Source organism: Schistocerca gregaria, chromosome 3 (assembly GCF_023897955.1).
Source record: "Schistocerca gregaria isolate iqSchGreg1 chromosome 3, iqSchGreg1.2, whole genome shotgun sequence".
NCBI classification, from domain to species: domain Eukaryota; kingdom Metazoa; phylum Arthropoda; class Insecta; order Orthoptera; family Acrididae; genus Schistocerca; species Schistocerca gregaria.
The window spans coordinates 228468807-228493212 of record NC_064922.1 but is presented as its reverse complement, the minus strand read 5'-3'; the positions used below and the strand labels follow the sequence as shown (position 1 = coordinate 228493212).

Genomic DNA, 24406 nt, shown 5'->3' with positions numbered 1-24406 from the left:
TGAATTGTTACCTTTACTCCTTAAATCATTTACTTTCTGCCAGAACTTTCCATGATCATAGTTTAGTGTTTCATAAGGACATTTTTCCAGTTGATTCAGGGATTTCTGATAAAAGGACTTCATCAGTGATGAACCAAATATTCCACCTGCAAGATGGTAGATGTACAGTACTGATAAGACTAACACCAGTTAACAGAATGGCATCTCTGCAGCAGTAGACATAGTATCGTAGCTACCAGAATCCCATTTGTGTCTATCTTTTAAAAGGGAATGCCCATTGCCATAGAGCTCAGTGTGGTGCAGATGTGTGTAGAGCAAGCAGCCTCCATACCATTGAGATGCACATTTGCTTCCTACAGTTTGAGAGGGATTAAATTGTGGTCTCTCGATTTTGGAGAATCGCAATACAAGTCGGACATGCCACACCACTTGTGTAGTGATGCTCGCAGCAGTGGACACATGTACATTCTCACACTCATAGACAAGGTAATGGACACCCAAGCAGCATGGACACTCACCAAGATTATTGCATTGCAAAAGCAGCAATGGCAGATTGTATAGCTTCCACAACACATACAAGAGTGTATGTGACTGATGCCAACATGGGCCAGGTGGTAGCAGTGGAACTGCAGGTATGCACATCTCTTACCCATTTTCTACTCAAGCCACAGTATCAACAGGCACAGTAGAGATCAGAAATGCAATGTTTACAAATCTAATGTTGAGGGTTGCATATCTTAGAAATCAAGGTGCCTCTATTACGCCAGTGCTATACCAGTTTCTTTTCTTCCCACTGTACCTTCTGTGAGTATGAAGAGTCTGAGAATCATGACACAGGAGACACTTCCTACTCATTGTCTCATTCTCTCTTACAGAAGCATGCAAGGTTGTAAAGCTGGTCATGACGTGGTGTGGAAGTTGAATGCACGATCATGCTGTTGTAATGTAGGAATGAAAGGGCAAAATGACCAATTTTCAGGATCAGACAGTCTCTAACGAAGCTATGTTTTGTGAGGCTGTGGATTTTGAATGAAATGATCTGCACTGGTTGTAAAATGTGTTTGACTTCGAAAGATATAACTCCAGTTTCTTACATCCCAAGAATAATGGCCAAAAATACAGACATAGGGAGACTGCAAAACAGGTTCATTTTTATTCATCAGGGATATATAGTATCACTTGTGATGACTATGATGCTAAATATATAGGTCAAATGGGAAGAAACTTCCAAAACTGTGTCAGAGAGCACATCAATGATTCCAGCACAAAGTTGGCACTAAGAGCACATTTGCACAGAACTGGTCATCTTATTAGCAACATCCAAAAGAATATACGGGTACTACATTTCAAAAGCGAAGGGGATACCATTAGTATTTTAGAAGAAATTGAGGTTTATCATGCTGTAAAGAGATTATCTAATTCTACTTTGAATTTGCAGACAGATCGGCGACACAAAGGTCTTTTAGTGAATTTTGACTGTATAAACAGATTTGCTTTCCACATTAAGAGCTATGAGCACTTGTTCAGTAAAAGGAATGTGTTTCACAATAACAAAGATGAACAAATGTTCATAACTCTCAAGATATGCACTTGTGATCCCATGTTTAATTTACTTATTTTTCTTGTTTTGGTCCGTACTACTGCCTCTCAAATCTCGTCTTTAAGGTGCGCATCTTTGTTCACTGCCAACCAGTCACCATTGTGTTGGTGTATAATAATCACCATACCCAATGGTTGCTAAGGTAGTGGCAGTGCCACAAGTCCTCAGTTATGCTTGTAAATTTGTTTACTCATTCTCCTTCTTATGCTAGTACCCAAAAAGGCTCAAGTGATGAGTTTACAGTTATAATTGGGCAAAGACAGAGGCTCACTGCAGTAGGTGTCAGTACTTTTCTTTCACAAAAAAAGGGGGCAGTATACAGGACAGTGCACTGGCCACAGTTGGCACCTTCCATGTGTTTGTGAAGCAGTTGTTTGTGTAACAACAGTTCTTGATTATGCTACTGACCTTTTTTAAAAAAAAAATCCTTCTGTGGTCATGTCAATGTGGACACACAATGATTTCTGTATTTCCACAGTTTCAGTTAGTGTTTCTGTCTCAGCATGGTGTATGTGTTTCATTCTTAACCAAGAATGTTTTTGTTGTTGTCACTTAAATCTGTATTTGATGTTAACAAATTTCTTTTCCTCAGAAATCCTTTTCTTACCATTGTCAATCTACATTTTATATCCGTTATTCTGCTTCCCAAATAGCAAAACTCATCTGCTACGTTAAATGTCTCAGTTCCTAATCTAATTTCCTCAACATGATTTGATTGAATTTGACTACATTCCATTATCCATATTTTGCTTTTGTTGATTTTCTTCTTATATCCTCCTTTCAAAATACTATCTGCTCCATTCAACTGCTTCCCAAGTCCTTTGCTGTCTTTGACAGAATTACAATGTCATTGGCAAACCTCAAAGTTTTTTTCTCCTCTCCCTGGACTTTAATTTCTACTCCATATCTTTCTTTTGCTTCCTTTACTGCTTGCTCAATATACAGATTGAGTAACATGGGGTATAGGCTACAACCCTGTCTCACTCCCTTCTCCACCACTGCTTCCCTTTCGTGCCCTCCAACTCTTATAACTGCCGTCTGGTTTCTGTGCAAATTGTAAATAGACTTTCTCTCCCTTTATTTTACCCCACCACATTTAAAATTTGAAAGAGAGTATTCCAGTCATCATTGTCAAAAGCTTTCTCTATATCTACAGATGTTGTAAATGTAGATTCGCCTTTCCTTAACGTATCTTTTGAGAGAAGCCATAGGATCAGTATTGCCTCGCATGTTCCTACATTTCTCTGGAATCCAAACTGATCTTCCCCGAGGTTGGCTTCAACCAATTTTTCCATTCTTCTGTAAAGGATTCATGTTAGTATTAAACTAATAGTTCAATAGTTTTCACACCTGTCAGCACCTGCTTCTTCGAGGATAGAAAATAAATTTTTGGGGGGTGAAACTGGACAAGTTACAAGGGAATCAATAAAACGGTAAAGTAATCAAAAAGCTCAGTCTAGGATGTTTTGCTCTTAAAAGTATTTGTAATTGATTTGGCCCAAAGATAAGAAATTTAGCTTATTTTGCCTATTTTCACTCCATTTTGCCATATGGAATCATTTTCTGGTGCAGAGCACTAAAAGTAAACAAAGGGTTTATTCACCTGAAACAAGCAGTATGAATATTGTGTGAAGTAAATAAACATGCATCTTCTAGAAGTATCTTTGTAGATCGTGGAGTTGCTATTCTCACTTCCTGTACATTTACTTCTTAATGGTGTTCACTACTGGTGACAATAAAGTAGTTTCAACAGAACTGTGTTTTGTAAAATCACACAAACACTACTAATCCAAAAGTAAATTAAAATGTACACCATTAGCTACGCCTAGCAATTATGCGCAATGTATGTTTTTCACTATATTGTGCTCTTTTCAGGTTAGATAAATTCTGTGTGCAAACAAGTCCCGTGACCAAGGTAGTGGCAACAGACAACTGGGTTTTTTGGGTGCGACCATATGGTATGGACTGTGCCCACCAGAGTGACACAGCCTTGATTGTGTGTAGCAGTGACACTCATCACATTGCTCCTGAAAGTCCTATTGGGACACAATTCTTAAACATTGAAGTTCGTCCTACAAGACAGTTTGTGCCATCATTCACAATAAGGCAAGTAAGAGTTCTAATATATAAGCAAAGCACTTTCTGTCATTTGTCATTGCCTTACAGTAACAAGGGCTAATACACACTACTTACAAAAACAGTGAAGCACCCAGAAGAAATGGAGGATGTCTGTATAAACACTCAATCAGAAATTCACTGTGACTGTTAGAATGCCCACCGGAGTGTGGTAGTGTTGTTCATGTTAGTGTTGTTACCAGGTAGGATATACAAAGGGTGTGAACTGCATCAGATGTTGAGTGATCATTGTTAAGGACAAGGACATGCTGCATACTCATGTGAGACAGCAATAGCAGCACTTGACAAAGTTCAAAAGGTGCCTCATTCTAGGTCTACATTTGGCAGACCTGGTCAAATCTTGCAGTATCCAGATTTATGGAGCATCCAGATGTGACAGTGGCCAAATGTCGGGCAGCATGGGAACATGATGGCTGGCAGACTCATCACCTAGGTTCTAGTTGACCACATCTGACTACCACAAGGGAATATCACTGTGTTGTGCACCAGGCACACCGTAACCAATTCACATATGCACCTGCCATCTGAGAACAAATAATGGACTCCCTCCAACATTCTGTGTCATTCAGTACTATTGGTCAGAGACTACCAATGGCCGGACTAGAGAATTACCATCCCGTGTGTATGCTACCACAACACAAGTGTCTGAATTTGGAATGGTGCCACGACTGGGAAGCATGGACTGCTGGTGAATGGTGTTGCATTGTATTCAGTGATGAATCCTGGTTTTGAACTACTCTGGAAGACCATTGTCAGTGAGTATGGTGGTGACCTGGAGAGAGGTCCCATTCTCCCAATGCTTTGGAGAGGTAAAGTGATGTACTTCTAGTGTCACGATGCTATGCTCTGATGGCACAACTGTAGGTTGCGGACATCTTGATTCCTTGTGTATTATCTCCCTTGTGACACTATTGTGGTGTTAGTTTCCGACAGGACCATGTCCTTCCACATGTGGCACATGTCTCTGTGAGCAGTCCGAATGAAGTTGAGATACTCAGGGCCAGCAGAATCTCCAGATATCTTCGACATAACACGCCTGGGGCCAACTCAAATGTCAACTCCATCCCCGTGGTAGTATCTAGGATATCAAAGGCCAGTTACAGCAGTTGTGGCCCAGCTCGCCTCAGGAGATGATATAATGTGTTTTATGACACCATTCCCAACTGAACCAGTGTATACATCCAGGCCAGAGGGGGTGCAATGACATCCTGGTAATCAGGCTCATAGTGCCACGTTCTTTGTAAATTTGACTTGATTTTGTAATCACTGACATAAAATCACATACCCTCTCAACCCACAAATTTTCTTTCATTTCTTCATCGCTTCTGGGTGTTTTACTTTTTATGTCAGTCAGTGTATTTACCTTATGGCAGTAATGTATCTGAAGAGGGACTTTATGGCTGAGAACCCATATATATAGTGTCAGAATTCAACATTAACTTATTTATGTCTGATGATAGTGTGAATATGAAACATCTGCATATATGTTCACAGAATATCTGACTATTCAGTTGTTAAAGAGGTGGTGGGATTGACCAGAGGAAGCCATACAAAACATCACGTCATCCGAAACGCTTCATTGATGGTTCAAAGATGCTTATATGACATCTGCTTACAAGTTTTTGTCGTACACTGATGGTGTTAAGGAGTCTTACTGTATAGCAGACAACATAGATCATCCTCATAGGGCTCTGCTGTTGGACAACAAGCTTTAAGAAGAGAAAATCAGTTCAACACCACGACCAGTGTGCTTTCCAGACTGGGTTTCTATTGAATACATTAGAGATTCGCCAAGAAGCACTTCACACAATTGATCCAGAGCCAAAATTTGCTCTTTTACAGTCCTGCATAATGTCCCCCACAGAATATGCTTTAATCCATGCCATTCAGCCAAACTTTGCCATTGTTGGTGATTTCATATTGTTTCTGTGAGCAGTATTGATAGCTGTTTGTCTATTTTCTAAGTTACTCCGTTGCTGCTGACACTGTTATTTATTTATTTATTTATTTACTTACTTACATGTTTAGTTCTGTAGGACCAAATCTCCAAGGTCATAAAACAGGTCAGTACATGAATTTTATTACGTACAAATAATAACAGATAAAAATAAAATGTTTATGAGCCAAAAAAAAAAAAAAAAAAAAAAAAAAAAATCACTCCGTAAGTTTCAGTAAACACATTCAACAATACAACATAAGACTCAGCTTAATTTTCCAAGGAACTCCTCTACAGAATAGAAGGAGTGACCTAAAAGGAAACTCTTCAGTTTCGATTTGAAAGCCCGTGGATTACTGCTAAGATTTTTGAATTCTTGTGGTAGCTTATTGATAATGGATGATGCAGCAGTATACTGCACACCTTTCTGCACTTCAGTTAAGGAAGTCCGATCCAAATGCAGGTTTGATTTCTGCCGAGTATTAATTGAGTGAAAGCTGCTTATTCTTGGGAATAAGCTGATATTGTTAATAAGAAATGACAGTAAAGAATATATGTATCGAGAGGCCAACGTCAAAATACCCAGACTACTGAACAGGGGTCGACAACAGATTCGTGACCTTACGCCACTTATTGCCCGAACTACCTGTTTCTGAGCCAAAAATATCCTTTTAGAATGGGAAGAGATACCCCAAGCACAAGCGAATGAAAATAAGCAAAGTAGACTAATTTTTGTGTCGAACGATCACTTATTTCAGGTACTGTCCGAGTAGTAAAAATGGCAGCTTTAAGTCTGAATGTGAATGTGGGCCTTCCACGACAGTTTACCAACTATCTGAACACCTAGAAATTTGAACTGTTCAGGTTCACTAATCATTAGCCCATTCTGTGAAATTAAAACATTGATTTTTGTTGATTGTGTGTTAGAAACTGTAAAAACTGAGTCTTGTTGTGACTTAGTTTATTTTCTACAAGCTTATGTTATGAACTGCACTATTTGAAACTGAGCCAATATTGCACACAACAATCTGTACTATCAAGTTAGTGTCATCAGCAAACAGAAATATTTTAGAGCTCCCCGTAAAACTAGAGGGCTTGTCATTTATATAAATACGGAACAGGAGTGGCCCCAAGACTGATCCCTGGGGCACCCCCTAGTTGACCATAGCCCATTCAGACCCCACATCACAGCCTTTCTCAACACTGTGAATAATGATCTTTTGCTATCTGTTGCTGAAGTAAGAGGTGAACCAAGTGTGAGCTACTCCCCATAGTCCGAAATGGTCCAGCTTCTGGAGAAATATTTTGTGATCAGCACAATCAAACACCTTAGTTAAATAAAACAATATGCCTAATATTCTAAACCATTTGTTTAAACCATCCAGTACCTCACAGAGAAAAGAGAGTATAGCATTTTCAGTTGTTAAACGACTGTATATTTGATAGCAAACTGTGTGATATAAAATGATCAATTATCCTTACATACACAGTCTTTTCAATAACTTTAGGAAACACTGATGGCATAGAAACAGGTCTAAAAGTGTCTACATTATCCCTTTCTTCCTTTTTATAAAGTGGCTTTACTATTGAGTGTTTCATTCGTTCAGGAATCTCACCATTCCTAAAGGAAAAATTACAAATAAGGCTAAATGCAGAGTTAACATGTTGCCATACAGTACTTTAGTATTCTGCTGCCCACTCCATCATATCCATGAGAGTCCTTAGTATTCAGTGATTTAATTATTGACTCAATCTCTCCCTTGTCTGTGCCACAGAGGAGTATTTCAGACATCAATTTCGGAAAGGCATATGCCAAGAGAGTTATATGATTCCCTATAGAAATTAAAATTTTATTTATTTCACCAGAAATGCTCAGAAAATGATTGTTAAATACTCTACATGTATCTGATTTATCACTAACTGACATATTTTTACTACAAACTGACTTTATATCGTCGACTTTGTGCTGCTGACCAGACACTTCCTTCACAACTGACCATATGGTTTTAATTTTATCCTGTGAATTAACTATTCTATTTGCATACCCCATACTCTTTGCCTTCCTAATAATGTTTTTAAGCACCTTAAAGTACTGTTTGTAATGGGCTACTGTACCTTGATTGTGGCTACTTCTAACATTTTGATATAATTCCCACTTTGTAGGCTGCCTTTACTGCTAGTACCCTATTCAGAATGTTCTAATGGAAAGCAACTTTCAAAGAGCATGAGAAATGTGTTAAGGAAAGCATTGTATTTGTTATCTATGTTATCGGCACTATAAACATCCTGCCACTCTTTATGAGGTTTAAAAAAAGTCTCTATTGCCAATGGATTAACTTTCCTACACAGTTTGTAATTATATGTGGCATTTGTTTGAGTCAAATGTCTTTTAGTGTTAAAATTTGTGCATCATTGTCTGAAACATCATTCACCCTTTTACTAACAGACTGCCCATCTAGTAATGAAGAATGAATACAAATATTTTGTACGACTGTGCTATTGTTCCCCTGCACCCTAGTTGGAAAAAATACAGTCTGCATCAGATCATATGAATTTAGATATACCAACATCCTTTTTCTTGCACAACCATATACAAAATTAATATTGAAATCACCTCCTATAACTAATTTCTGGTACTTCCTACAAAGTGAATGAAGAACCCTCTCTAGCTTGTGCAGAAATGCTCTGAAGTCAGAGTTAGGAAACCTATAAACAACAAAAAATAGAAGTTTAGTTTCACTAAATTCAACTGCCCCTGCACAACATTCAAATAACTATTCAATGCAGTGCCATGATACGTCTATGGACTCAAATGGAATACTACTTTTTACGTATATGGTCACTCCCCCACTGTGCAAGGAACTCCTTGAAAAACAGCCAACTAACCTGTATCCTGGTAAAGGAAGCCTCTGAATTGTCAAATTATTTAAGTGGTGCTCTGATATACCAATATTTTCAGAGTCAACATCTATAAGCAGTTCACTAACTTTATCTTTAATACCTCTTATATTTTGATGAAATATGCTAATTCCTTCTATACTTGGAAATGTGGCGTCCTCTGAAGGTGATTTTTTAGAGAGACTTCCTTTAAGCAGGTACACCTATTGGCTGACTTCAACCTAAATTAGGCACAGCTGTAACTCCAAATACTACAGGAATTTTTCCACGAGTGATCCCATCACCACCACTCACTATACTGCCACCTATAAGCTTTGCCAGCCTCACCTTTCCATACCTATTGAGGTGCAGGCATGCCCAGTCAAAACCAATCTACTAATAGACTCAGCCAGCACCACTGCACTGTGATCCATGCCCTCTGCCATCAATGCCTTCTCGAGCCCCATGTTAACAAGCCTAACAGCCACATTAAGATGAAACCAATCATGACACTGAAACAGTTGCACGAAATGCACATCAGTGCCACTAGTTGGAGTAGCTATCTTTACCAGGTCACCACCTACATCATATTCCCCATCCCTATCAAGAATATTCCCTGCTCCACCCACTGTCAGTACCTGATCTTCCTTCGTAAAGTTCCTACATTACTTCCCTATGCTGCCAGTCACCTGAGCCAAACCTGCACTATGCTTCACAATGCTGATGACCTGGTACCCACTCAACAGCACTTCTGCTGGCCCACACCTCTGCCGTGTGAACTACCTAGTAGCAGAACCTTCTTCTTTCTGTTAGGCTTTGTAACTGACTTAGACCTCCTAACTGCTGTATGTTTCCTACACCTACAAGAGGCTCCTCTCCACTCAACTCTGACAGTTGGTCAAATCTATTACATATATGTAAAGCACAACTATATGAATACCTCCTCCTCCTAGCTGCCTTCTTGCCAACTGCCAGTTTCCATTACCCTATCATACTTTGGATAATACAGATAAGTGTTGCACAGCATCATGTGAACTGCTCAAAATTAATTTTGCACCACCAGGAACGTGTGTAGGCTTTGATTTGAATGGAGCAGGGAAGCAAAGAACTATGAACCTAAAGAAGTAACTTTACTCTGAAATAAAAACAAACCAATTACCAAAATAAAGATTGTCTGTTTCACTATGCATATCTCTGAAAATCAAAATCTGGTACTGGGTAACATTCTCTGTTGTGTTGCTCCACCCCACTTATTATAATATGCTTGGATCCTCCTTTAGATTCTGCCCACAGGGTGGTCGAGACATTACTGCTTTAGCCTATCCCATGCTTTAACAGATGCCGTCTTGCAAATGGTGGGTTCCTGTGAATTTTCAATTGGTCCTGGACATGCTCAGTTGGGTTCTTTTCAGCAGATACAACACATTCCATTTGGTTGATTTTTGCCTTCTGTGGAAGTAAGTGTTCACAAGGTACACACAGTGTGCTGTTACATTATTGTCTTGAAAGGTGACTCCATTGCAAAAGCATTGACTGTAGAGTTTTACAAATAATTGGTGGATCCTGTCCCCCTAATAGCATGACAATAAAGATCCCAAACATATACCAGATGTAGCCAGGAGAATAATGGAACAAGCTTACAACTGGTTCACAGCAAACAGTTTACCATTTAGTCACACAAAGACTCATGTTATTCAGTTGTAAACAAAATTAAAATGACTTACATTACCAGAAGTAGATATCAACAGGCACATATGGGATAAGGCCCCATGTATAAATATCCTGAGCATCCAGATGACTAATAAACTGAGATGGCACCAGTATGTGGATAAGTTAACCAAATAGCTCAGTTCTGGATGTTTTGCACTGTCTGTGATTGGGATGGCGTGCTGTCAGTATTGCTAGCATATTTTGCCAGCTTTCACTCATTACTACCCCACGGCATAAACTTTTGGGGCAGTGAAGCTAAGGGGAAAGAAGGAGGGTGCCTTAAAAATGTATTAAGAGTAAAGCGGAACATCTTGCAGAAACCTCTTCAGGGGGTGAAGGATTCTTATATTTAAGAGCCAATACATATGAGGTCTGTTCAAAAATTTCTGGAACTTTGTCCATAAAATTTTTCTACACTCACATTTTACTTATTGTGCATGGTCTCCTTCAAAAAAATACTCTCCTGCACAATTGATACACCACTCCCAATGCTGTTTCCACTTCCGGAAGCAGTCTTGGTGTGCCTCTTGCTACATTGCTCAAAGCACTGTCTGCAAATTTTCTTTTATCTCATCTATTGCTGCAAATATTTGTCCTTTCAATGGGGTTTTCAACTTCGGAAATTAGAAAAAAGTCTGCAGGGCCAGGCATTTTCCTTGTCACATTGAATGCAGGCAGTTGCAACACATCCCAATAGTACCATCGATTAACAGTTTGTCCTTGTGGTATGAATTCATGTTGAACTAATCCTTCAAAACGATCAGCATGACTTTGACATTTGATCTGACCTGGGAAGCTTTTTTGGTCTTGGAGAACCTTTCCCGACCCATTGTAAAGATTAAAATTTGGTCTCAATGTCACAAATGTAGATCCACGTCTCATCTCCAGTTGTGATTCTCGTAAGGAAAATCTGGTTCTCATTTGCTCATTCCAAGAGCTGTCACAGATTGTGAGGCAAAAGTTGCTTTGACTCATGAGCCATGGGGCAAACTTGGCAGCAACACGATGCATTCCAAGATGCTTTGTCAGGATTTCGTGACATGATCCAACTGAAGGGTTACATTCTCTGCAATCTCTCAGACAGACGGTTTGCAATTGGCACATACAATTTCATTGACATTCCTGACATGAGTGTTAGGATGGACATGAGTGTTAGGATGTCCTGAATGAGGATCATCTTTAACTTCCGTCCAGCTATTTTTTAACCCTGAGTGGCTTAATCACCCACCGCTATAGGCTTCCTGCATCATTTGGTGTGTCTCTGTAAAGGTTTTCTTGAGTTTCATGCAAAACTTAATGCAGGTGCATTGCTCGCCTATCCCTGCCATCGAAATTCGCAAACTGTACAACACAATTTTCTACTCAATACAGCAGTGCACAATAACTAACACATGTACAATAATGAAATTCCAGCAGCTACACATTAAACACAGGTGTGTGCAGGAATGGCAACCAAATTGCACTTTAACTCATCATTAGCGGAAAATTATGAATGTTCCGTAATTTTTTGAACAGACCTCGTATATTCCCCAATTCGTATTTGCAGTTAGTTATAAGAGTGAATTTTGAATGGAATTTTGGATGAACTGTGCAGTTCACAACCACAGTATTAGAAGTAAAAATGATTTCCAGGTAGAGTATGCATGTCTATGTAAGGTTCAGAATGGAGTTTTATATTCTTGTTTAAAAATCTATAACAGGTTGCATTAGATGGAAAACTGAAAATCCCCAGATATTTAAAAAAAATGTTTTCTTAAATGTTGTTGACCAAGGTTGTGATTCAACTTTGATTTAATTTTGATGAGGCCATGTATAGAGCACATTAAGAATCAGCTCTTATTTATGTCCTCTCTTTGTGCTGCCTCTTGTATTATTTACATTTTTTCCTACCACATCCTTTTCATTTCCATCAGCCAATTGAATTGTTTCCCACATATTCAAGAATTTGATGTTTTGTTTTCAGCTGCTTTCTTTTGATTATAACTTATCCCTTTATTGCAAATTTTTCACAGGTTAGAATCAACAGACTTCCGTGATTTGCAAGACAAGATTAGTCGTCCAATAACAGTTCTGCAAAATGTTACCTTGTTCCGCTCCCTGAGTGATCAGTTCTTAGAAACTTTCCGTGAACTTGTTGCACAGAATCCCCGTCATAGGATTGATGAGGTAAATCAGCTTGATTATTGTTTCCAGAAACTACAGTTAATCACTGTGAAACAGTCCTCTGTAGCCTGGAACATTTTATGTGTGCTCTACCTTGTACTGAGAGTTTGCTGTTAAAATTATGACTGTACAATAATTTTGAAAATACTTGTTTTCATTGCCTGCAACAGTGTATACAGACAGCGCTTCATTAGGTGCACATTAGTACTTTATAAATTACTCACACATGGATTACTGTTGTCTGTAATGAACACGACTGCTTTGAAGTAGACTGATATTCCCTCTTTTGCAGATTATATATAAACCTGAGCTATTGTTTTCACTTTTAGCAACAGGAACTGGAACCTTGTGCTGGCTGTATGCAGATACCATCAAATGTGAAACTTGAAAGACATTGTGAAAATACATCAGCACCTGGTGCGTGTTCAGTATGTTACTGCCGACCTATGTGGTGTGTGGATTGTATGGGCCGATGGTAAGTCATTTTGTTCCTATGCTTCTTTTCCACTGAGATAGTCATTGCTCTCTGTCTGTCTGGCTGTCTGTCTGTGTGTCTATCTATCTCTGTCTCTCCTCTGTGGAGAATGAATGCTCTAGTAATAGCTAGTAACATGTGAGTTTAATAAACTGTGAAATTTATCACCTAGTGCTGGAGAGATAAAGGATTGAGTCTCCATCTACACAAAGACCAGAGTACAGAAACAGATATCAGTGGCACTAAGAAAGAGACTACGCTAATGAAAGGTGTCCAACATGCTGCTCTCTCTCTCCTTGTTCATTTAATTTACTCATAAACAGTGCAATACAAACAATGAAAAGTAACACCAAAGGGATCAAAATCAGTGGTAAATAAATGCATTGCATCTGATTTGCTGATGAAATAGTACTTTTAACAGACTGAAAAGAACAGGCACAGTATGTTAAAAATTGTTGCCAACACCTCAGAGAGCCACAAACTGAAAATAAATGTCAACAAGACTAAACTAATGGTGATAGTCAAATTGAAAAGACAAGTAACAGCTAACATTGAGACAGGAAATCAAATGCTAGTGTAAGTAAATGAATTTTGCTAATTTGCAAGTACAACAACAGATGACAACAGAAGTATAGTGGGCATTAAACATGAATTGCAGTGGCTAAAGAAACATTCAGAAATGAGAGCAATTTACTAAAAAACAAGCACCCTAAATAGAAACAAAAAGAAAATTTGTCAGAGTGATTATTTGGACCATTTAAGCTGCGAGAAGGGTGTATTCTGGGGGTAAAAAAGAAGAGAGAAAAACAGAAGCAATAAAGATGTGGATGTTGATATGGAGATGAGTCATGAAAACTTCCTGGACTAAAAGCCAATCTTAAATAAATTAAAGAGAAGGGGACCTTGATTAACATGATAGAGAGAAAAAAAAACTAAATTATTTGAACACTTAATTCGACATAACAGCTCCATTAAAAACATCTTGGCAGGAAGAAACCTGTGAAAAAATGAAGAAGCAGTTCCAGAATATCCAAATTAAAAAGTGTTACCAGTGCCGTGACCTGCAGCAGCAACAGCAACAGCTGTGTTTTTACAGAGTGTGAGGGGGAAGAAGGATGGCTACATCAACAAGGCATCACCTTTAGTGTTTTATGATGATGATGATGACAGTGAGAACAATTGAGAAGGTAAAAAGCCTTAAAGGTGGGCGTAGTGCACTGATCATCATCTTCTGTCTGGCACTTCAAAGGCTAAAACTGTAGCAAATAAACTTGGATGTTTACGGAACTTGGTACATATATTTGTCTTCTATCACTTTATATTTCCAGTATAGTTTACCACATCATATTTCAACCATACCCTGCCATCTTCATATACTCAGTGCTGTTATTACATTATTTTATGTATTCCACACTCATTTCAGATGCATTATTTCTGTTGAGTGTAACAGCTACGCAATGGGATGGAATATCATCTCTTGCCAGGAAAGTTTAAATAAATTAATTTTCAGAATTTTTTGATGGCAAGTGTGAGAGCTCTTTGATGGCATGACTCAAGCAACAACATGCAACACCTCAAAGTTATTCATCATACAGAAGTTTACATTGGGTGGCTGGAGAAGGTCATAGACATTATTGAGCCGTTAAAATGCTATATTGTACACACTACTGCTATTATGCATAAACATATTGATACTATAGCGGTAAGTTGTGGATGGAATATAAGGAACAAGCGATCAGTAAGCACAGAAACAATATTGGTATTGAATTCGTTGCTAAGCATTTGGACTGTGTTTTTCCATGGAACTAACAGACTAACACTCTCTCCTCCCCCCCCCCCCCCCCCCCTCTCCTCTCTCTCTCTCTCTCTCTCTCTCTCTCTCTCTCTCTCTCTCTCTCTCTCTCTCTCTCTCTACTGCCTGGATTATATTATTTTGAAACATGCACAATTTATCACAGAGCTACACAGCATCTTGCATTAGGGACAATGTGACATTTTGAATAATACAAGGCGTACAACTTAGCTTTTGCCGTTTGCTGATAGATGACGACAAAGGTAAGTAACGGTCTAAAGAAACAGATTGCAGACATCAGGCAGTTAGCTTGGATCTCGCTCAACATAACTTCATTCAAGCATTAGTCTGTTTGTGTCTGCATCATAAAGTTGTTCTTGATTTAAAATGTCAGTTTACGAGCCTAATTCTCGTCATTTGCGAGAGGTGTTGCTGTTTTGTTTCAGTATGAATAAAACAGTGGCCGAGTCTCATCAGATGCTCTCAAGTACGTATGGTAAGCATGCTGTTAGTTAAAGAACATGGTGTGAGTGTTTCAATGCTTCAAGAACAGTGATTTTAACATCATAGACCGGCATTGTGGTGGAAAAGAGAATGTTTTCGAAGATGCAGAACTGGAGATATTGCTGAGTGAAGACTCATGTCAAACTCAAGAAGAATTGGCAAGATTAGTGGGAGTTACACAGCAAGCCACTTCAAAATGTCCCATGGCTATGGGCGTGATTCAGATAGAAGGAACTTAGGTCCCATGTGAGCTGAAACCAAGAGACATTGAATGGCATTTGTGTGTTTGTGAACAGTTGCTTCAGAGGTAAAAACGGAAGGGATTTCTGCATCGCTTTGTGACCAGGCACAAAAAATGGGTTCATTACCATAACCTGACCATGCTTCCATATAGACGTCCAAACCGAATATTCACAGCTCCAAGATCATACTCTGCATTTGGTGGGACCAGCTCAGCACCGTGTACTATGAGGTGTTAAAACCAAGTGAAACAATCACAGGTGCTCGTTATTGAACACAATTAATGCGTTTGAGCAGAGCATTAATAGACAATTTGCCACATCACAGCGAGAGGCACGATAAAGTGATTTTGCAACACAACAATGCTCGACTCCACGTTGCAAAAGAGGTCAAAACATTCTTAGAAACGTTAAAATGGGAAGTCCTACCCCACCCGCAGTATTCTCCAGACATTGCTCCCTCTGACTATCACCTGTTTAGATCAATGGCGCATGGCCTGGCTGACCAACACTTCTGATCTCTTGAAGAAGTCAAAAATTGGATCGATTCGTGGCTCGCTTCGAAAGATGAACAATTTTTTCAATGTCTGATTCGTACTCTGCCCAAAAGATGGGAGAAAGTAGTGGCCAGCGATGGAAAATGCTTTGAATGCTACATGTGTAACTAATTGTTGAGAAAAAACGGTGGACGCAAAGTTGTACACCTTGTAACTGCTTGGCTGCTCATGTAAATCATTTACTTAAAGACTGCTTTTGTAGCTTAGAAGCCAAATCAAATAAAAAAAAAAAAAAAGTTTGCTTCAATTGTTGACTATTATAGTCACAATGAATAGCATGAAAGAGAGCAAATTACGTACTTGTTAATTCACAATATTAAAGTTTCAACATGAATGGGACCAAACATTCCATGTCTGTGAATAACTGCTACAATTAATGATTCATAAGGTATCTAGAAAGCATAAATCCACGATTCCTCAAGCGGGCCTAAGAAATTTTTTAAGAACTATAAGAATCGGCAAGAAAAATCCACACAGCCTAACAAACAAACAAAATAAATTTTTCACTAGGGCAGCTAAGTGGTGATTATTCAAGATCTTATTGAGTTGTTTTTATTAATGAATCAGAAATTTTTGTGAAGGGAAACTAGTGAGGAAATGCAGTTACTTTCTACTCAGTCATTTAGCAGATAGATGAATTTTTCAGATTACTAACGTTTTGTCCTTATATTGAAACCATGGCAGCAAGGACACAGGAAGTATAGCAGTGACATCTGTAAGGATTTATTGCCCAGTGGTTAACAATATATAACAACATCTGAAGGAAAGTTGCTACTCACCATATAGCGGAGATGCTGAGTCGCAATAGGCACAACAAAAAGATTCACATAATTAAAGCTTTCGGCTATTAAGGCCTTTGTCAGCAGTAGACTCACATACACATGCGCACTCACATAATTACAACTTGCAGACACATCTGCAGTCTCAGAGAACTGTGTGGTTTCAGCTCTCTGAGACTAATTGTGTGAATCTTTTTGTTGTCCCTATCGCGACTCAGAATCTCCGCTATATGGTGAGTAGCAACTTTCCTTCTCTGGTATTGTTACATTCCAACCTGGATTTTCCATTGTTTGATATAACAACATCTGGTATTACAATACTGAAGCCTCTTCTTTATCTGGTCTAGACACAGAGTAGCACTGTGGCATGTGTACAGCTGGCACCCAGTGGTGCTGGAAGTGTGGGTAGCCAGTGTCAGCATTGGCAGCTGCTGGCTAGGCAGTGCTTGATCAGAGGTGACCATCTTGGATGTGGCAAAGTCGATGGGCCAGTGAGGGCATCAGCAGCAGCTAGGAGGCAACACTCCACCAGCTAGACCACCTGAGTCACGAGAATGCTGGTGAAGTAAAGGGGCTAGAGCCTTTGAGCTGTTGACGATGTCAGCAAGCATCTGGGACTGATGAGAGTGAAGGCCCCCAAGTACATCAGCAATGTGGAAATGCCAGTGAGGCAGTTATAAGGCCCTGACTGGTGGGGCATAAGTGACCAGTGTAATTGCCCCAAGCGGGAGACTGATCTTTCTGCAGGTGGCCTCATCAAGGCCTGTAAAGACAGGCAGGTTGAGATGCACAGTATCATACAACTATGATTGTAGCACTACTGTGGCTGGTGCAGACATAGATATGTCTAGCTACAGGATCGTGGATGAGGAAAACAGTTCTGTGGTCACAGCACCGCTATAGTGGCACACAGTGTAGTGAGAAAACTCACATCTTTGACAGGGAAATGCCTGTGGCCAGCCTCTGTACATTGCACAGGATGCCGGGGGTAGTATTAGTGGTTGTAATGGCTCAGTTACAATACCCTTCACCCTTCCACCCCCACCCTTATGAGGAGATGATGGCACCACCTCAGCCAAAATGAAAAGAGAGAATAGGGAGAGGAGACACACGGCGGGCGGATGGATGGAACACTAGGTGTGCCTAAGTGAGTGACATGGAAAGGATGAATTTTAAGAGCATTGGTAGTCATGGGAATCAAAAGCTTGGCTGATGACAGCCCTGGCTACCGGCCAGAGCTCCAAGGCAAGCAGAAAAAACTCACAAACAGTATGGGAGGGTTAGGAAGGAGGCCCAAAAACAGCAGGTGTGCCACTGATGGGAGCATGGCAACACCAAAAAAAGGCACCAATGAAAAGAAAGACAGCACGATGCCCAGCTGCCCATAATAGAGTTGTGAGCTGAAAATGTGATGCCCCTGATAGAGGGTACCATGGATGTAGGGTGTGGAAATGCTGAAGAGACACAGAAGGCATGGAAGAGCAACAGGAGGGCCGACGACAGGAGTCCAAGACAGCAGAAAACTGCGAGGCACCATAAGCAGGATATATGCAGCCAATGGGAGACAGGAGCTCGACCATCAGTAGCTACCCAAAACCCAAGAATACCAACAGCCTGAGGAAGCATCGTAGTTTTGTGAAATGACTGATGGAAGGCAGGAGCTTTGCCAATGATGTCTGCCAAAGACTCAAAGTTACCAGCAGGATGTTGGCAAAGCAGTGAGGCATGCGTCAAGTCTTCAATGGCACAGCCGCATGCCTCTCAAGGCCAGTTGGAAGTCAGTGGAGTGCCCATCATCTCAGCCAAAAGTGGACACCTGCTATGACATTTGTTAGGTGTCTGTGGCTGACAGGAGGCAGGTTCGAATTATGGCAGCCACCAGAGTTATCACAACATCAAGAAGCTCAGCCAGGAGGACATGGCATAAGCAATGCAATGCCAAGCAACAAATATGCTGGGGACTGCTGGAACAACTTGGCACCAATGTGGACATACGTGCGGCTGCAATATAATATATGTCCATTTGATGTCCCTTATTCATTTTGTATAGTATTTGAAAGTAATACCATGGAATGAAAATGTAAAACCATGCCTGCATATCATTCTTTCAAAAGTCTCATACAGAATTGCTAATATACTCAGATCACACAACATAAACACTGCTTTCTTAACAGAAAACATCATCGTTCATAAACAATTAGATACAGTTAGGATGTACAACATTCTCTATGGTACCTATCAAGCTCTGTGAGTAAGCAATATGGGAAGTATGCCACGAGTACATCAATTCCAGCTACATCAATAATTACTGAAAATAACCCACAATCGTCGAAATAAACACACTGGTCACCAATTTAATATATGAAGTGACGAATTATATTTGTTTCTAAACAGTATAAATTATTCAGTGTAACATCTGTCATATAACAGATATTGTCAGGCCTGTTGGTATAGTGGTAAAGAATGTACCTGGAAACTGAGGTCATGAGATCAAATCTTGGTTGGACCCAATAAAGTATCGGTCTACCTTTAATCTAGCCTTCACCTCTCCATGATGTGAGGAGCCACAAGAAATGACATGTGATTCATGTACCCTTTACGCAGTTGGATAACTGGAGTAGACTAGGGACACACAACCTGCTGAAGTGGTGTCCACATGTAAGACTTGCATCTGGCCATTGAGCCACATGAAATTATTATTTTGTCATAAATGTTTCTATATAATAGTAATATGAAAAGGATAGATTGCTACTCACCATGTAGAGAAAGCATTGAGCTGCAGACAGCCACAATGAAAAGACTGATAAACATTCAAAGTTTCAGCCTAAAGGCCTTCTTTGAAGATGAGAAAACACACACACGGCCGGAGTTGCCGTGCGGTTCTAGGCGCTACAGTCTGGAGCCGAGCTACAGCTCCGGTCGCAGGTTCGAATCCTGCCTCGGGCATGGCTGTGTGTGATGTCCTTAGGTTAGTTAGGTTTAATTAGTTCTAAGTTCTAGGTGACTGATGACCTCAGAAGTTTAGTCGCATAGTGCTCAGAGGCAAAACACACACACACACACACACACACACACACACACACACACACACACACACACACACACAAACCACATCGAGTGAAGGAAACAGAAGGCCTTTTGGCTGAAAGCTTAAATGTTTAGCAGTCTTTTGATTATGTTTGTGTGCAGATCATCGCTTCCTCTATTTGGTGAGTAGCAATCTATCCTTTTCATAATATTATTCCATCCTGGACTTTCTATTGTGTGAGGTTCATATATAATAACACCTGTGACCATAATATAGTGTCTTAAGAGCCTAATAATCACTCTGACTTGTTCCAGCCACTCCAGTATAAGCAGCTTTTCAAAGAGTAGTTGAGTAGCTAAGTGGAAGAAGAGGCCATCCAATTTTGAATTAGTTTCAAGATGAAACAAGTTTTACTAAATTTTAGTTTTCAGGGTCAACGTAAGTTTTACAGAATTTATTTTTGGAACAGTATGACAAAATTCAACAAGCCTTTTATATGAAGATGTACAAGCAGCTGCATCAGTATTCTGTGAAATTATGCTTTGTTTGTAAACTGAAGGTGGAGTTGTGGGAAAGGAGAAAGGATTTCTGATGTCAGATGCATTGGGACACTATAAGGAATCAGTGGTGACAAGTGAAAATTTGTACTGGACTGGGATTCGAACCTGGGATCTCCTGCTTACCAGGCAGGTCGTTAACCACTGCACCATCGGGGGCAAAATACTATTGCAATGGTGCGGATTATCTCGACACGCCTCAAAGCTGATTCACACTCCCACCAAGCACCACCTGTCCTCAGACCCTGTCCATTTTCTCTGTGCTCACTACTCTGAGATTCCCACAGGCTGTCAGATGTACTTGTGCATGCACCCTGAAGTTTGTGGACCCATTGCCCATCTAGGCGAATCAATTATATGAATGCACGGTGTCTGTTCTTTCTGACATCTCCATAAAAACAGACACAACATGAAATCCGCAGCTGCGATACATTATATCTAAACTGAAGGTGGAGGTAGGGAGAAGGGAAAGGAAAGGGAAGTGTTACCGATGTCAACTGCATTGCGACATTATGCAGAATCAGCAGTGAAGAGTCAAAAAGTGCACCAGACCAGAATTCAAACAAGCACGAGAGTTCCTGCTTAATTGGCAGATGCATTAATCACTGTGCCATCTGTAGCATAGTGTTATTGCAACTGGGTGAACTATCTGGGCACGCCTCATCGCCGATCTGCACCTCAACTGGGCGCCACCTATCTGCAGTTCCCATCCATTTCCTTCGTGCTAGCTACTCTGGCATTCCCACAGGTGGTCAGATGTACTTGTGCATCTACATTGAAGAAGGTTGTGCCATTGCTTATGTAGGCAAATGAATTATATGAATGCATGGTGTCAGTCCTTTCAGGCATGCTCAGAGTAGTGAACATATAGCAAATGGACAGGGACTGCAGATAGGTGGCGCTCAGTGGGAGTGCCTAGATAGTCCACACAGTTGCAATAACACTATGTCCCAGATGGTGTGAGTGTTTAATGCCCCTGCCTAGTAAGCAAGAGACCTCAGGTTCGAATCCCGGTCAGGTACACATTTTCACTCATCACCGCTGAGTGTGTGTAATCAGGGATCCTTTCCTTTCCTTTCTCCCCGCCTCCACCTTCAGTTTAGATATAATGTATCACAGTTGCTGTTTCTCTGTGGTGTCTGTTCCTTTGGACATGTCTGAAAGAACAGGCACCAAGCATTCGCATAATATTCTTTGCTTATTATCACCTTTCAGATCTCGTGTGTAGAATGGTTAAATGTCATGTCATATGAGGGTTTGTCAACTTAATTTTTTTATACTACGAGGGTGGTTTGTGAAGTTCTCAGAATCACCACGAGAGGTCAGCTTTAGTGCAATGAGTTGTTCACGTGATATTCATTGGACTGTTGCCTGTAAACATGTGCAAGGCCAGTGCTCTCAGAAGACAGCTGTGGCGGTGATGTGGCTCATATTGCCACATATTGATTTGCAAAGATGGAAAAAATCAAGATTCGAGCAGTGATTAAGTAATCTATAAATAAAGGTATGAAAGCAAAGGACATTCATGCTGATTTCCTGAATAGCATGGGGGGCTCTGCTGCTTCATACTCAACTGTTGCCAAGTGGACAAATGAATTTAAATTTGGTCAGAAGAGCTTAGATGATGATCTGTGCAGTGGTCGGCCAAGATGTATCACTACTCCAGAAATCATTCCAAAAGTGCACAAAATGGTCATGGAGGATTGGCAATTGAAAGTGTGTGAAAGGGTATATCACATTTTAACTGAAGAATTAAAAATGAAAAAAATGACCTGCAAGATAACGAGTCTTGATGCTGAATCAAAACCACATGAGAATGGACATATCAGAACAATGTTTGTCCCATTTTAGGAGAAATGAACAAGATTTTGTGTGCTGATTTGTTACCACTGATGAAACTTGCTTTATCATGATGAAACATGAAAAAAATATCTGCATTCTCTTTATGTTCATGATAATACATGTGGGGCTTTTATGTTTCAATTCAAAGTAAACAGTAGCTACCTATTTCATGGTCGAGTCTAACAGCAACACCCACATCCCACATGAACATTAACTCAGTATTTCATCAGATTAATAAGTTTAATGTGAGCTGTGCCACAAATTTTGAGTGTCTGACTCTGGTAATTGAAATCCAGTACATATATGAATCAGATCCGAGTACGTATTTGCATTGTCAGTTTTGCAAAATAATATAGGTGTATCAGTTAATAAATATAATAATACCATATATAATTAAACATTTTGTTTCTACTATACAAGCTACCTACACACATTTTAATTCTGTTATGCCAAATATAAGTACTTGTCATGAATTTTCTATCTGTCTGCCTAGACACGTTTTAATTCCATTAGATCATATATCTGTTTCCAATTTTTGCATTTCATTTGTATTCACTGACAGAATAGAAAGGTCTCTGTACAAGCAATAGTTTTATTGTTTGCTTAACTTTATCTTTCAAGATAATATTTCAAATATGAAATTGTTTATATCAGGAACAACAGGGTCCTAATATGCTAACCCGTGGCACTCTATGACTTATTTCTTGAATTTTGGTGAATGTTTCTTTTTTTGACTTGTATTTCTACTGTTGTTTTCTGTTTTGCAGTTATGGTTTAATGATACTAGCAGCTGTTCCCCTAATCCTGTAGCGATCAAGTTTCCATTATTAAAATGTCTTGGTCAAAAGCTTTCAATAAGTCGCAAAATGTTTCAGGAGGATTTTGGTGTTGATTGAATCCCACTAAAATTAAATTTATACATTCAAAAGCAGCTGAAACTGTTGTCTCTTCTTTCTGGAATTGAAACTGTTTACTGTTTATGATGCCATTTCTTTCAAAATATGACATAGAACTAAGGTATTTTATTTTTTCAAGAACTTTTGAGAAATGGATAATAGGATAAGTGGTCTGTACTTGTTGGAGCACATTGGATCTCATTTGTTGTATAGTGGTAAGACTATGGTTACTTTCAGTTTATCTGTGAAACTACCTTTTGTCATATATTAATAACTAGGTGACAAAAAAGTTTGGTCATTTCATTTGACTTGAAAACCTATTTATGTCAGTGAAAGTTTTATCATCAAATATCCACTCTGGATCCATATTGTCAAAAAGGATTTAGAAAAGGCTCAAATACATCCATCAGCCATTTTCAGCATAAGCTCATAAAGATAAAAAAAATTGCAAATGAGAAGTTCTGCAAGCGAATGAATTCAGCACAAGCCCATGGATAAACTGACTGAAAAAAGAAAGAACAACCACAGAGAGCAAATGAGAGCTGATTGAAAACTCCAAAGACTGAAACATAATAGCTTTGTCCAGTCCCACGTAATAATGATAATCAAGTAAAACATTTGTGACTCATGGCATACCTCCTGCCACTATGTAAAAAAAAAATCATTGTGCCAGTTAAGACACCTAGGCACGTAGAAGCACCAAATATGTGTGCCAGACTGGTGCTTAACTGTTCTGAGCAGGGTTACAGCTATGTTTGGTACATAGTATGTGTTAAATCTCAAAGTGTCCAAAATTATGTAAGTGCTCCAAGTAAAACAAGAGCTGCCTGAGGCTAGAGAGCTGTATGTCCAATAACAACCTATCAAAAAATAAGCAACAGTATCACTGCAGTTAAGATCATGAAGCGAGACACTGAACGGGATGTTGTGAGTTACATCCCACCACTAGTGACTTAATGCTCTGTCCACTGTGATGGGGAGAATGGTCAACAGTGTCATATGAAGAATAACCTAAAGAGAATGTTATAAAAATACTACTCCTGTATGTTTCAGGCTGTACTGCAATGATTTCCACAATTTTATACAATCAGGAAATGTATGTCACTTGGACAAGATTGAGTTGGGAATTAAACTGTCAAATGTGATAAAGAAAGTCCTTGACAAGCATCACAAACTTGCCAAAATCAGTTACCAGTTGTGTATGACCTAATAAACAGTTGCGCATTTTTCCCCCCTTTCCTAATGTTTGTCCTAGGTTGTTGCAACGTTGCCCCATGTGGCATCCATCATTTCATCCACAGGTAGGTGCAGGTAT

The 24406-nt window shown here is 39.6% G+C and overlaps 1 protein-coding gene across 1 annotated transcript in view; it reads left to right on the top strand.

Annotated features, from left to right (window-relative positions):
- LOC126353844 (E3 ubiquitin-protein ligase TM129) overlaps positions 1-24406 on the top strand; it is a 41006-nt gene that overhangs the window by 16188 nt on the left and 412 nt on the right. Inside the window, exons 3-5 of the mRNA XM_050002990.1 lie at positions 3476-3706; positions 12272-12425; positions 12752-12897. Coding sequence (XP_049858947.1) covers positions 3476-3706; positions 12272-12425; positions 12752-12897 — 531 coding nt within the window. The remainder of the gene's footprint in view (positions 1-3475; positions 3707-12271; positions 12426-12751; positions 12898-24406) is intronic.